This window comes from Eumetopias jubatus, unplaced genomic scaffold (genome assembly GCF_037043125.1).
Source record: "Eumetopias jubatus isolate StellerSeaLion01/CBP00866 unplaced genomic scaffold, mEumJub1_p1.0 scaffold_1, whole genome shotgun sequence".
Lineage (NCBI taxonomy): Eukaryota > Metazoa > Chordata > Mammalia > Carnivora > Otariidae > Eumetopias > Eumetopias jubatus.
Genome location: NW_028274807.1, coordinates 164184581 through 164199772, shown reverse-complemented (window position 1 = coordinate 164199772; position 15192 = coordinate 164184581). Strand labels below are relative to the sequence as shown.

General features: G+C 46.7%; 1 protein-coding gene across 3 annotated transcripts in view; it reads left to right on the top strand.

Moving 5' to 3' along the window:
* IFT122 (intraflagellar transport 122) overlaps positions 1–15192 on the top strand; it is a 68773-nt gene that overhangs the window by 26121 nt on the left and 27460 nt on the right. For all 3 annotated transcript variants that reach the window (XR_003608915.2, XM_028101789.1, XM_028101790.2), the window contains 7 exons: positions 177–368; positions 528–666; positions 1882–2084; positions 2975–3112; positions 4465–4629; positions 6923–7120; positions 12179–12319. Coding sequence is in view for 2 of the 3 variants with exons in the window: in XM_028101789.1 (XP_027957590.1) it covers positions 177–368; positions 528–666; positions 1882–2084; positions 2975–3112; positions 4465–4629; positions 6923–7120; positions 12179–12319 (1176 nt within the window). In the remaining variant the exon portion in view is untranslated. The remainder of the gene's footprint in view (positions 1–176; positions 369–527; positions 667–1881; positions 2085–2974; positions 3113–4464; positions 4630–6922; positions 7121–12178; positions 12320–15192) is intronic.

The following is a 15192-nucleotide window of genomic DNA, read 5'->3' as shown; positions in this document are numbered from 1 at the left end:
TCCAGAGGAGACTAGCTTGTGTTCATGATGGAATCCCACAGGGGATAACGGTGGCCAGCTTGCCCTTGTCTTCTTGACTCCCCTCATTAAAGTTGGTAGGAAAAGCCCTAAATTGTGTTGTGAATACTATGGATTCACTAGTGGTTTTTCCCTTGGTGTGTGTTTTCTTTCCTCAGATTGGGAAGGATCGGTCACTGAACTTTGACCCCTGCTGCCTCAGCTACTTTACTAAAGGGGAATACATTTTGCTGGGAGGATCAGACAAGCAAGTATCCCTTTTCACCAAGGACGGAGTGCGGCTTGGGACTGTTGGGGAGCAGAACTCCTGGGTGTGGACGTGTAAAGTGAAACCTGACTCCAACTACGTGGTAAGAAGAGGAAGTTCATTCTGTTGGGCCATTGCCTAAGCAGGCACAGACATCAGGCATGTGTAGCCAGTCAGATCATTGACATTTGTTCCTGACAACTGGGAGGGCAGACTCTTTCTCCACAGAGAGCTGGGAATTAACAACTCTCTTTCCCTGCAGGTGGTAGGCTGCCAAGATGGCACCATTTCCTTCTACCAGCTTATTTTCAGTACTGTCCATGGGCTCTACAAGGACCGGTATGCTTACAGGGATAGCATGACTGATGTCATCGTGCAGCACCTGATCACCGAGCAGAAAGGTAAAAGGCAGGTATGGCCCCTCTGCCCTCCAGCCTTTGAGAAGAGGGGTAGGTTGAGAGGGCTGCTGATAGGGCAAGTGAAATGATAGGGAATGTTCCTCCTCAGTCTTTTGGAAACACGTTGGACCACTGGTTCTTGCCTCTTTTTTTTGGAGGTTAAGGGGAGAATGTAGATGTCTTTGAGGATTTAATGAGAGCAATAAACCCTCTCTTAAAAAGGGGGGGGCGCAGACTTAACATAATTTTGCTGCTGCTAATTCCAAGGGGAACATGGACCCTCTGACTAAGGGAGGATAATGCATGGCATGTCAGAACCAGGGTGGCTGAACTGCATGGGTCTTTGTGGACCTATATCCTCTCTGGTGTGGATATACTGGAGACCTTCTCTCTCAGCCTCATCTCCACTTGCCTCCTGATGGGTCCTTACCCCAAGGTTAAGCAGGGGAAGTGGGTCACCACAGGCTCAGTCAGAAGATCCAAGTTCCAGGCCTAGCACAGTCAGTCTGAACCTCAGTTTCATCCACTGTCCACTCAAGTCGCCATGCTGGTTAAATGGGCTAAGGATCCACTTATTTCAAGTGTAGTCATACACAGCTGTGCTGGCCATAGCACCCTGCCCAGTGCCTGGGTGTAGGGATACACACTGAGGGTTGTCTTACAGATTCAGCTGGCATCCTTTGGTTCCCATCTGGGAGCACCTCTGGCTGAAGATTCCAGTTGTGCTGGTGAGGGTATAGCCACTTGGGCGGCTCCCCAGCTTCCATTCTGGGGACATTTTCTCCATCTGGTCTGCCATTAGAGTGTGAAAGCCTAGTATATACCAGAAACTACATGCAGTTCTCTGTTGTTGACGGTGGCGAGTGGAGAGTAGCTTAGAGGCATGGATAGTCATCCAGATGGCCTTCTGATCATTAGGGGCAATACATTAATGTTGTGCAGAGGAGTTTAAACTCATATTTAGCAAGTGAGGGTATCACTAAGAATTTTACTTTCCATACTCAGTTGTAAACTTTGAACCACAAAGATTGTATATGATTTTGGATGCCATTGTTTAGTAGAGCTGATTGCACATATTAGACACTCTGTAAAGAATTTTTGATGAGAGTGTCTGCTTTAATTGCCAGTAACATTAAGTAAATGATAGCTTTTAATTTTTCTGCCTTCTACCTTACTTAACAATCTCTTGCTAGAGCTGGATTTCTTTTTCTTTGACAGTTCGGATTAAATGCAAAGAGCTTGTCAAGAAAATTGCCATCTACAAAAATCGATTAGCTATCCAACTGCCAGAGAAAATCCTCATCTATGAGTTGTATTCAGACGACTCGTCAGATATGCATTACCGGGTGAAGGAGAAGATTGTCAAGAAGTTTGAATGCAACCTCCTGGTGGTGTGTGCCGATCACATCATCCTCTGCCAGGTGGGCAGCAGGTTAGAGGGATCGGGCTGAATCTTCTTCATGTTTCCTCCAAGGATAGGGTACCCAAATCATGGTTTTAAAATCGAACACTAAGAAACAAGTCCCTTTCCATCAAACTCAGTAGCTGTTCATTGCTTTAATTTTATTGACATTTGGAGTTAGACTCTACTAGAAAGTCATGGGCCATAACCTGGAGAATACCTTTTTGTATTGCAAAGCACTTTGTTATCCTAGGATTATACATGTTTTAATGACTTAAAGCATACACTGATAGAAATGAAGAGCGATTTTTTTTTTTGGTAAACATATACACATAATTTATGTTATCTTTCTGTTAAACAACAAAAAATATATAATATCAACTCAAAAATAGTAAAGGAAGTTTTACTTGCTGAAAGATTTTTCCACAGAAAGAAATTTCTCAACTGAGAGCTTTCTACAAAATGTCTAGGGCAATGCCAAGAGAAGTTTGGAAAGACTTTGAGGGAAGGCCAGCCCGGCATCTTTCTTGGAAGTAGAGGTGGATTTAGTTTCATAAAAGTAGTCCTGTTAGAAGTGATAAAGTGGAAGAAATCCTTTAGAAATCACTATATGTAAAATACAAATAAAATCTCTCTGAAAGTCAAGAACTTCAAGCAGTTTAGAGGTGCCACAAGTTACAGATGTGACAAAAAAGTGTGCTTTTGGATGCTGCCTCTGTGGCTTCCCAGAGGTCTGCACAGAAGATGTGAGGCTGAGCTGGGCTCTGTGGTGAAGGCTTACATGAAGGATTAATGAACAATGCCAATCATAGGGACTAGATGGGGTTCAATAGACACTGAATGTGTAGGTATTTTTCATCCCTCACTTACTCTGTCAAATATCCATGCAGAGCTGGGTTTGCTTTCTAGGAGAAACGGCTACAGTGCTTGTCCTTCAGTGGAGTGAAGGAGCGGGAGTGGCAGATGGAGTCTCTCATTCGCTACATCAAGGTGATCGGTGGCCCTCCAGGAAGGGAAGGTCTGTTAGTAGGCCTGAAGAATGGACAGGTGAGTGCTCTCATGTGTCTCCCATCAGGCTGATTATCTGTATGCAGACCATAGGCACCAGACTCATTATGACCCTAAGATGGTTTCCCTGGGGCAGGTAAAATGGCTTCCCCCACCCCACATTCACCATAGACACATTGGAGGGCAACCCAGAGTTTCATTTTTGAGGACGGCTTCAGGCCAAAGATGCAGTGGCCCTTAGACTTAGAGCGTGCTGCATTCTAGCAGGGTTGGCACTGTGGCTTCTGGGTTGCCTGTAGAGTGGATTAGTGGGCACCCAGAAGATGGGAGATTTGTTAGAGGTACAGTTTTCACGGGCTTGCTAGAGAGGAAGGCAGAGCTCATTCTTAGGTCAGATCCCTATTAGGGCAATGAATGGATTAAGGCAGTGTGTTCTAGCTTGTGTTTTAGAGGGTGCTGGTCCTCAGGCTATTACTAGGTGTTATAAGAAACATGGGCCCTTTGCTCATATAGATGTGGAAAATCTAGGTTACACAATTAAACAGATTTGTGTGTGTGTTCTTTGCTCAAAATAAGAAAAGTTCTGAGTGGGCTACATGGAAATTTGAAAGTGAAAATATAACTGCATTAGCCTGAGAGCCTAGCTGTCTAGCAGATGGCTTGTGGCTAAAGCTTGTCAGGCCTTTCCTGGGGACAGAAGTCATGGAGTATGAAATTAGTGGGGGCAGCAGGGTAGCAATACCAAAGGGATGGAAAGTCTGCATCTTTCTCATGGTCAGCTCTCACTTCCAGTGTGAGGCCTGAGAACATGGACTTTGGGGGCAGGTCGACCTGGGGTCATGTTCGTGCTTTGCTACTCACTAGCTGTGTGACCCTGGGCAGGTCACTTTGCCTCTCTGAGGCTCAGATTTTACAAATGAGGATAATGCCTCATGTTTCAGAGGGCTGTCAGAAATACTCAATAACTGATAGCTGTCATCATCCTTCTCATCATCATCATTATTTTGCTGTGGTTATACCCAATGTCTTGTCAGTGTTTAAAGTAGCTTCTTCCTGTGTTAGTTTGTGACTCAGATCTTGCTAGATGGTGTCTCCTAATCCTGCAGTTTGGGTAATGTTGTTAACAAATCCCCAGTTAAGCAGACATTCACGTGAATTTGTCATGTCTTGGGCCTGTAATTGCTTTGTCAACCTCTGATGAACCACACTTCTGGTCTCCTAAGGATAAGCCCCCGCTCCTGTTCTTTTAATGAGTCCTTTTCTCTGCATGGAACCTCTGTTGAAGTTAGTGGGAGTTGTTCTTGTAGAACACATGGATTCCAACAGCCTGGCGCAGTTCCGGGGTCTTGTTGCCATGGTGACTCACACTTTTTTCTCTGAAATTTCACCAGATCCTAAAGATCTTTGTGGACAATCTCTTTGCCATTGTCCTGCTGAAGCAGGCCACAGCCGTGCGCTGCTTGGACATGAGTGCTTCCCGTAACAAGCTGGCTGTGGTGGATGAAAACGACACATGTCTGGTGTATGACATCCACACCAAGGAGCTGCTTTTTCAGGTGAAATCCCAGAGAGTTTTTAGGACATGGTCCTTTGATTCCTTCTCTATTTCCCAGTCCCTGCAGGAGGTGCTCACCCTCTGGTTCCCAGGCAGGTCTCCGGGAGGAGCAGTGATGTGTAGGGGTGTAGGCTTTGAGCAGGGGCACAGAGCCCAAGAGGCCCCAGGGCACAGCCCACTCCTCCCACACATGAGCTGCAGGAGTTGGGTAAGCCACTTTGAACTTTGCTTTCCTCACAGGTAAGATGGGCAAGTAACACCTTTCTTTCTGTGAACAGTAAATGAATAATAATAAATTTTTTTTTAAGATTTTATTTGAGAGAGAGAGAGAATGAGAGAGAGAGCATGATGGGGGGTGGGGGAAGGCCAGAGGGAGAAGCAGACTCCCTGCTGAGCGGTGAGCCCGACATGGGGCTTGATCCCAGGACCCCAGGATCATGACCTCAGCTGAAGGCAGTCGCTTAACCAACTGAGCCACCCAGGTGCCTGAATAATAATAAATTTAAGTGGGGCGCTTGATAGGCTCTCAGTGCATTGGTCAATGTGAGGATGATTCTTTTGCAAAAGTGCTTCTTGCCAATTAGGGGTCTGCCTGTATCTATAAGTGACCTAAGACACAGTAAAGAAATAGGACCAGTTTTGTCATCTGAAAGAAGGGAAAGGATGATAACCTTCTAGTTATTTCACAAGGATGCTATCAGAGCCAACAGAATGTGAACTGTTTTAGAGATAAGCATTGTTTACACACCATTTGATGCTATGGCTGGTAGAAGTGTGTCACTGGAGAAGAAATCCCAAGGGTTTCATGCCCAGCTCCTGGCTGGCTTTCTGCCGTACTCAGTGCCACTCTTTGCCTCTTTAGGACTTTGTAAGAGGTCAGGGCCCATTTGCCTGAAGCAAGCTCCCCTCTGAAGCTGAAACCTCCCCTTTCTGGCTTCCTCGGCACAAAGGGTGTCCCGGTATTAATCTGCAGGTCGAGATTCCCTTCTCAGGGCTCCTGTTTGTCCTTGGGAGCAGAATTAGCAGGGCAGAGGGATGCTGGAGTATAGGGAGCTGCCTCAGTTGGAAGGGGCCACCTGGGTACTGCTAGCCTGAGCTGACTCTAATAAATCAAGGCAGAGTGATTAAGGGGGGAGAAAAGAGCACAGGTTTTGTTTTTAGACAGTCCTGCCCTCACCACTTACTGTGTGATATCCAGCAAGTCAGTATAGTTCTCTGAGCCTAAACTTCTCCTTATCTCTGAAATGGAACTAGTAAATGCCCCCTCACAGAATTGCTATAGGACTAAACAAGATACCACAGTACCTAGCTCAATGCCTGGTATAAAACAGGGCCCTAACTGTTAACTTCTCTCCGCAACCTAAAAACCATCTCCTGTAGGTGGGTTAGCAAGCCCCCAGTTGTGAATCTGCGCCTGAGCCTAGAGCCGTACAGGAATGGAAGGGCATGTGTCCTTCCCCATCCCCACTGAGGGTTTTGTAGTAGGCTAGGGAAGGTGATTCTCAGACTTTGCCAGGAGACATAAACATTCCCAGCTGTCTTTTTCTTCTCTCTGCTGCCCCTGCCCCCCGCAAATGAAAACAGCTATATTGTTTTTTCTCATTATAAAAGTAATCCATGCTCATTATAAGAGATTCAGACACTGTAGAAGATTCTAGGCAGAAAGGTATGAACATCTGCTGGTCCCTGGGGCTCCAGAGCTAAGCGGAAACCTTTGAGAGGAGGTAGGGGGAAGGGGGTGCCTCCCAGGGTGACTGTATTTCTCCAGTGTGAGAATTTTAAATGCAGAGACAATATATTCTAATATAAAAATAACACTTTTTTCGTATTATAAAAAAACAATGGATGTTCATGACCAAAAGAAATTTCAGGCGAACAAAAAACATAGCAAATAAAAAGCACCCACCATTCCACCCACCCCGAAATAATCTCTGTTAATTTTTTGGAACAGATCCCTTTAAATCTTCTATACATAGCTATGTATTCCCATTTTCTAACAGAAGTAAAGCCACTTTGCTCATTTTCTCACTGTGTAATGATTAATATTTGGGATAATAATTTTTTTTCAAAAGTAATGCTTGCTTATTAAAAACAGTTCTAACATGAAGTACATAGAGGATTTTGCCTCTGTGCTTCTATCCTTTTCTTATGGTTCACTTTTCCTGGCTTTCCCACCATCCCACTGTGAGCAATTTCGTGTGATTCAGGCTTTAAAAAGAACGCTTGACGGAGTGCAGGGCTGTACCCAAGGCCAGGGTGGTTGGCACCAGGCCCTCACTACCCCTGTCCCTCAGGAGCCGAATGCCAACAGCGTGGCCTGGAACACCCAGTGTGAAGACATGCTCTGCTTCTCAGGAGGGGGCTGCCTCAACATCAAAGCCAGCACCTTCCCCGTGCACCAGCAGAAGCTACAGGGCTTTGTGGTGGGCTACAATGGCTCCAAGATCTTCTGCCTCCATGTCTTCTCCATGTCAGCTGTGGAGGTGCCGCAGGTAACCGGGGCGCTTGTCAGCCCCCAGCAGCGAGTGGCAGGGCCAGACCAGGAAAGCCAGGCCCCTCACTGATGCATTGGGTTGGGGGATGGATGGGGAGGGAGGAGAGGGAAGAGAGAGGAATTGCAGCTGTGGTGTCGTGGAAGGTATTCTGGACTAGAATCTGAAAGCCTGCCTCCACCCTGTACAACCTGTGTGTCTTTGGGCAAACAGCTCCACCTCACTGAGCCTCTATTTCTTATCCCCCTTTCCTGGTTGGGACAGGGAGGGTATTCAGGGTTGTCTGTCTTCAGACAGAGTGTGTTTCACCGAGGGCCGTGCATGGGGCAGAGTGGAGTAAGCCAGCAAAGCTGGGAGTGCAGCAGTGTGTATGCACAGAGGGAGGAGGGGAGCTGGTGTGTGTGAGAGAAAAGAGAATATGGGTGGGATGGGGAGGAGGCCTGAGGTCTTGTGAGCCAAGAAGGGAGCATGGGACTATCTGCACAAGTCCCTCAAACTAGGAGGCCAGAACAGAAATGGGGGCCTGGAGCCACAAACAGGGGAGGGCAGAAACACAGATGGGAGGGCAGAGATTGGCAACCCAAGTCAGGGCTGGCCTAATCCCAGCTGTCGCAGCTGCCTGTCTGCTCCCCAAGTGAATCATGCTCGCTGTAGAACTGCCATAAAGTAGAGACAAGAACGAAGGAGAGGCTTAGCCCTCAGAATCCCAACCTCAAGGGGAATCAGTCTTAAACATTTTAGGACATACCCACCCAGGCCTTTTCTGTATATATATATATATATATATATATATATATATATGTAAATATATGCAGAATATACAACTACGAGTATACGATTTTATATGAGCATGTTAAACAAAAGTGGAATCTACTGTAAATATTGTTTTTGACTCTTACCTATAAATATTGCTCCTATAAATGAAACCTCAGATTTACTATACTTCCTTTACTGAATGTGGGCCACAAACAAGAGATTTTTAATCACTGTCCTTTATCGCCATCTTCCAATTTAACCTAACCTTTACATATTGCAGACCCATCACTTTGTATGAAGTATTGGCTGTCAGCTAGCAGTGTGGCTTTTTCTCTCAGCAATCTACCGGAAGCATGGACCCACCTCAATAAGTGTACTTTTCTAGCATTTTAAAAATACTAAGATGACTGTAGATTGACCTATAGTTGTAAGAAATCATACAGAGATCCCTTGTACAACTTGTCCAGCTTCCCCACTGGTAACAGTTTGCAAAATTATGGTACAAATGTTTTACCTATGTAGGTTCATGTCGCTACTACCACCAACCCATGAGATCTCTGATGTTGGGTTGCCCTTTTATTATAACCCCACCCGCCTCCCCGCTGTCCCCACCCCCACATTGTTTTTACTTTTTAATTTTTTTTAAAGATTTTATTTATTTATTTGACAGAAAGAGACACAGCGAGAGGGGAACACAAGCAGGGGGAGTGGGAGAGGGAGAAGCAGGCTTCCCGCGGAGCAGGGAGCCCGATGCGGGGCTCCATCCCAGGACCCCGAGACCATGACCTGAGCCGAAGGCAGACATTCAATGACTGAGCCACCCAGGCGCCCCCCCCCCACATTGTTTTTAATGACTGCTTTGTATCCTATCACATAGATGTTCCACAGCTTATTCAACCAGTACCTGTCGTTGGACACTTTTGCTGCTTACAGCTTTTTTGCTATTGTAGATAGCGTCTTTCTTGCCAAGTCCTTTGTACCTATCGCACCTTAGCTTCTTGGTGTGAGTTCCTGGAAGTGAAATTGTTGGATAAAAGGCCATGTACATTTGACAGATTTTTAGACATGTTTCTAGATTGCCCTTCAGCTTCCTTTTTCTGGGTGGGGGTGGAGGGCATCGAACCATTTTATTGAGGGGCTTCAGAGGAGGGTCGAAGGGCTGGGAGGACAGTGAGATCCTGTGTCCTCAGCCCAGCCAGGATTTCCCCACCTTCATAGTCACTGAAAGCCTGACTTGGCTTCTTGTAAAGGGTGGGGCTAGGGTCCGCTTCTTCCTCTAAGCTGATGGTACTTGTTACTCATTGTGCAGAAATTATTAGTCCCTGACACAGAGCAGTTATTCAATAAATATTAGTGGAATTCAGACCTGAGGAAAAGGAAAGAGAAAGAAAGGAGAGAGGTGGGTGGAAGCGGCAGCAAGAGGAGGGGCAAGAACAGCCACTACTGGATTGTTTCCTTGTAGACCTCATCTGCTCCCCGTCCCAAACCCATGCACCACATCCACCAGAAACCCAATCTTCCTTAATCGTGCCAAACAGGCTATGCTAATTATCAGTTTTTTTCCCAAGACTGCCATCCTGACCTCAAAGATAAATGCAGTTTGCTGCTCCCTGGCTTTGGCTGGCCAAGAGGAGCCATAGGGGCGGCCTGGGGCTTCCTCTGCCAAGCCCTTAAAATTCAGAAGCCAGAGTCCCCATCCAGTCCCCCGCCCCCAATAGCTTCCCCAGGCCCATCCTGCTGATGCAGCAGGGTCAGAACTGCCAAGGGTTAGGAGAGGCAGCCTCAAGACAAAGGCTATTTATCTGTTGCCTCTGCCTCCAGCCATTCTGTGGTTTTGGCCTAGAGAGGAGGGAGAAAGCATCAGACCCACTCTGGGGATTTCTGGTTTCCTTTAGAAATTTACATCATCTTGTGCAAGAACTGGTTTGTCAGGGCTGCCAAGTAGGGCGGCAAGCCCTAGTCAGGCTTCTCGGGGCGGGTGGTGACTTCATGCTTGGAATGCAACAGTGAGATAAAGTAGAACTCAGAGGGCATTTGTTCAGTTAGGATATTTTTAAAACTCCCACTCTCAGATTGTGCCTCCCAAGCAAGCCCAAATGTTAACTATTCATCGTATCCTCGATTCTAATGTGTCTGTCCAAGTCCCTGTTCCAGCCTTACGGGGCATTCAGCATGGCAAGAAGTTGTGCAGTTTCGGGGAAAGAGCACTGGCTTTGAGTTCTGACTCTGCCGCCTGAACCACCTGTGATCTTGGGCAACCCCTTTCACTCTTTGGGGACTCACTTCTTTTCTGTGCAACTAAATATACCTTTCAGGTTTTGTCTGGCCCAATTCCTATTGTTATTAACCATCTTAAAGCAGCAAACACTACAAAACAGAACTAAATTGGAACAGAGGGTGCTCACTAAAGGAGTTTAGAAAGGAGAGCTCATTATGCATGGGGTGTTTGAGAAAGCTTCCAGGAGGTGGTGACACTTGATCTGAGCCCCCAAAACGTCTGGGGAGGCAGAGAGGAGCAGGGAGATTATTTCGGACAGGGGGAAAGATGGGGGTAGGAACAGGTCTGGAGAGTTGGGGAGATGGCGAGGAGCTGGTGCTGCAAAAATACAGTGGAGGTACTGAGCACGTCTCTTGTTTGCTCCTGGTATCCTGTGAGCTGGGCAGGGCATCTAAAGAGAAGTTAAACAGTTTATTTATTTATTTATTTTTGAAGATTTTATTTATTTATTTGACAGAGAGAGACACAGCGAGAGAGGGAACGCAAGCAGGGGGAGTGGGAGAGGGAGAAGCAGGCTTTCCCGCTGAGCAGGGAGCCCGGTGTAGGGCTCGATCCCAGGACCCTGGGATCATGACCTGAGCCGAAGGCAGACGCTTAACAACTGAGCCACCCAGGCGCCCTGAGAAGTTAAACAGTTTACCTATATAAAAGCACACAGCTAGGATGTGGCTGAGCTAGGTCTGGGTTCTGGCTCAGCTGTTCCCCTGTCCATACCCTGCTACCCCGCTAAAGGTAGAAAGAGTAGGTGCAATGGTACGGGAGAAAAGATGAGCACTCCGAAGCAGCCACATCTTGCTGTCAGAGGGCAGAATGGCTTAAGAAAGAAGAAAAAAATCCTTCAACTCGAAAGCTAAAAAATGAGACAGGAAAGTTCAAAGGTATAGGCCCCAAATGGAGAAAACAGCACTTCTAGCTTCACATTTGGGAACCATTAGCATGAAGTACTGGCTGATTGATCTCTACTGCCCGGGAGAGATTGAGTTCCCTTCAGCACGCTGGCCTAAAACAAGGGCAGGGCCTTCCGTTATTCAGGACACCAGACCCAGCTCAGACTTGTTCGCGTGGACGCACACATACACATATCCCATACCCAAGAGCCAGGAAAGTACTCAGGACCTGGAGTCAGCTCACCCCAGGCTCCAGCCCCACGTCTTCCCTGTGCTGCTTCTGTGCCTTCAGACCATAATCCGGGACTGATAACCTGCAACACAGACCTGTTGGGACAGATCCAAAAGCAGTATGTAAAGCTAAGAAGAGAAGTTATTAGGAAGCACTCACAGGTATCACAGTGAGGCAGCCCCATCCGGAAGGAGGGACTGCAGGAAGGTTCCCAGCTCCAGGGAACTCAGACAGATGTGCCTTTCTGAGTAACCTGGAGCAAATCACTTAGGTTTCTTGGGTAAGATGGCTTCTCAGCCCTCTTTATAGGTCATCCCAGACCCCCTCCTCACAGTAATGTTGTTCCTTCCTCCAGCAAACATAGACTGAGGGCCTGCTGGGGAAGTTAAGTACAACCCCACCACTACTCTCAGGTTGTGCCCAGACTTGTGGGGGAGACAGGCTTTTAATTACAGCACAGTTGAGATCTGGATAAAGGGCAGAGAAAGCTCAGACTCCTTTCCTTGAGGGGTCAGTGAAGACTTTCCAGAAGAGGTGATATTTTAACTGGGCCTTCAGAGCCAAATAGTTACTTTCCAGAGGGTGAGGAGGAGCAAGGGCATTCGAGACGAGGGTGATATCTTGTGGTAAAGCAGACCTGGAGGTGGGAAAAGCTGGTGGTAGAGGGAAGAACAGGCAAGAAGTTTGTGCTGCTGAATGCTATGTTTTGGCTATGAAAGGGGGCGGCAACTGGAAGGCATGTGGGGTGTGTGGGGTGAGAAGAGTACTGATTAATCTTTATAGTGTTGCTCTGTGGTCATTTGTAATTAAGTCAGTGGCACACATCTGGAGTCAGGCTTTGTATGAATCTGATTCTTTCCATTGCTCTGAAAACAATCTTCTTTCCTTTTGATGAAATCCTGTAGTCTGCTCCGATGTACCAGTACCTGGATAGGAAAATGTTCAAAGAAGCCTACCAGATTGCTTGCTTGGGAGTGACGGACACTGACTGGCGTGAGCTGGCTATGGAAGCTTTAGAAGGATTAGAGTTTGAAACAGCAAAGAAGGTAAGCATCTAGTCAGGCTAAGCTGGAATCTGGCCCTTAGAGGCTCCCTTGAGGAGGCAAAAGGGACTCCAGGTGATATATGAAGAGGCAGACACATACTGTAGTGAGCTCTGGAGATAGACTGGCCTGGGTTCAGATCTCAACTCAGCTACCTCCTGAGTCTGGGCGGGTAACTCATTTCTAAGGTTGCTCATTTATAAAATTGGGGTGATGATTGGCCCCATCCTCACAAAGTTCTAAGGGTCTAATATGGTAATGTCTGTAAAGCCTGATATAGGAGAAACATCTGATAGATTCTAGCTGTCACCCTTATTAGCTATGATTATGTAAAGCACCTAGCTAAAAGCATGGCATGTAATAGGGATGCAATCAAGGGTAGCTTTTATATTTGGTATGAGCACTTATTGGTATTGGCCATTTTTTACACAGTGCTATTTTTCTTTGTACCCTGCTAGGTTTGGTCAAAGAGATAGTCGAGCTCTCTGATTCTGACCGCAGTGTCACTCCCCACATACTTTCGTGGCTTCAATCATGGTGTCATTTCCTGGCCAGTATATTAAAACTACAAAAACTGGCTGACAACATTTGACCCCTTGCCACGCATCAGAAAAAGCCCAGCTCTTAGTTGGGTTTTCATCTAGAACCTGAGGTGGAGGAAAGGAATGGCCTTCAACTCTCTCTCCCCTACTTCTCCCTTCCCTCTTTATCTTCCCATAGCCAATTAATCATATACTCATTTGCTCATATTACTGAGCATGCAGGGAGGGAATTGCAGGGGTATGTGGTGCCCGCCCTATGCTAGGTCAAGACTTGTAGGCATGAAAGGAGAGAGGAACCAAGGCCGGATACCATCTCTGCTGTATATAGGCTGGATGACCCCATACCAGCCGCCTCTCTCATAGACTCCATCCTCCTATGTCTGCAGTGGGGATGGTGAAAATGCTAACTGCCCTGCCTTCCTGACACAGGGTCATTAGGCTTAACTACCACGTTGTAAAAGGGCTTCCAGAACTAGCAATGGTTATACAAATGCTAGCTGTTTTTAAAACAAGTAAAATTGCTGTTATTTAATTATATTTTTATGTCAACTAAGTGTCAGAAAACTGGTAATAGAGAAGATTTTAAGAATTCAAAGGCGGGAGGAAACATTCTCATGGAGGGAGCTTCCCTCTCCTGCCCCCTCTCCCCCAAAATGCCAGGAGTTATGAAGAATAACTAAGTATTCCTAGACTATGTTTCATTTGTTTTCAAGCTGGAATGAAATTTAAAGTCTTCCTTAGAGACTGTCATCTCCTCACACCCAAGAAATAAACACCTATCTCAGCTTAGTTCAGCCAGCATGGGGTTGGGTACTCAGCAAATGTTTGAATGGATCAAAACAAAACTGGAATAACCCTTCATTTGTTTAACACTGACTCCCAGCCTGTATTCCCCAAACACTCCCTGGGAATAGAAATTATTGTATTATAGCCACAATTATAGACTAGAGTTTGATCATTTTATCCAAATTCCGAATCCCCAACCTTTGTTTCTCTGCTTTGCCAAGTCACTCAGGCACACAGGAGGTAGAGGGTGGTTCCAGCAATAAACTGGTGTCCCCACTAGATGGCAGGGGAGAGCTGCTCTCTGAGCACCCGGGACCTCTGTGGTGAGCAGAACTGCAGCTGCTTCCCAGTTCCCACACTTCCCTCTGCTGAGGTTATTCACTGGCCTCGTGACTCTGACCACTCTGACCAGGGCACCCCTGACTCTGCAGAATGTGTGAGGGTTGAAGGAACTCAGAAACAGATTTCTCAAAGTGGCAAATCCTAGAATCCTAGCAGAGCAGAACTAGAAAGACCTTGGAGAAGGCATCGCTAATTTGCCCCTTTCCATAAGGCAGACATTGAGAGCCTACAGGCAGGGAAGAAGTAGGTTCAGAGCCTCTCAGGTGGAAAATCTCAGAGCTAGGACTGACACCCGGAATGGAATGCTCCTTTCCTCCCTGCCCCTTTGCCAGACATTCTAGGTTTTCCCCTTTCCTTTTGCTTTAAGGAAGCCCAGGTCTAGAAGATAGCTTATAAGACCTCCAGCAAGGAACAGGTACTCTTGGCCTATCTTTACTCACGTGATGCCTACCTTACCCTTTCAAAGAATTCCTCTTCAGGAATACCCATTCCTACTCTGTGTTCCTACTCTGTGGTGCTCTTAATCCTGCCTCTGCCCCTGCCTGTGCTCAGAGAGTGAATTGGTGTTCTTCAGGGTATCTAGTTCATACTTGTGTAGCTCATGGAGATTCAATGATCTGTTTAATCTACCTGCCTCCCCTTTGAGCACATGGGCCCCTGAATGGGGAGAGGGACAGGTCATATTCACCTCTGGATCCCCAGTCTCCGACAGGATGGCTGGCCCTGCAGGATGAAAAGATGAAGTCACATTGTGGTCATCTGTGAGGCAGCCAGAGGCCAGATGATTTGCTCACTTCCCCAAGTTTTTTGGGGTTGGAGGATGTCATGCAGCGAAGTAGAGGCTTCAAGTGGTCAGGGTGGTTCTTCTGCATTTCATATTCAAGGACTCCTGGACCTGCTGCTTCCTGTAGGTGTGTGTCAGCCCATTTCAAATGGGACATTGTAAAGCAGCACATCTGGGTAGAAACATTGACAGCAAAGCCACATGAAGATCAGCCTGACATGGTGGGTTATAGTCCTCTAAACCCCTTGCAGAATCAGAAAGCACCAAAGGAGACTTAACTAACACCAGTCTTCCTGAGAAAGGCTGCCTAGAAACTTCTAGCAGCCCATGGGTTAAAGTCTTTGGCTTTACTGTGAGTCCAAGGCAAGAGCTACACTTTTAGGATTTACGTAAGAGTTTGCCTTCCAGGGACTTGGAGTGAT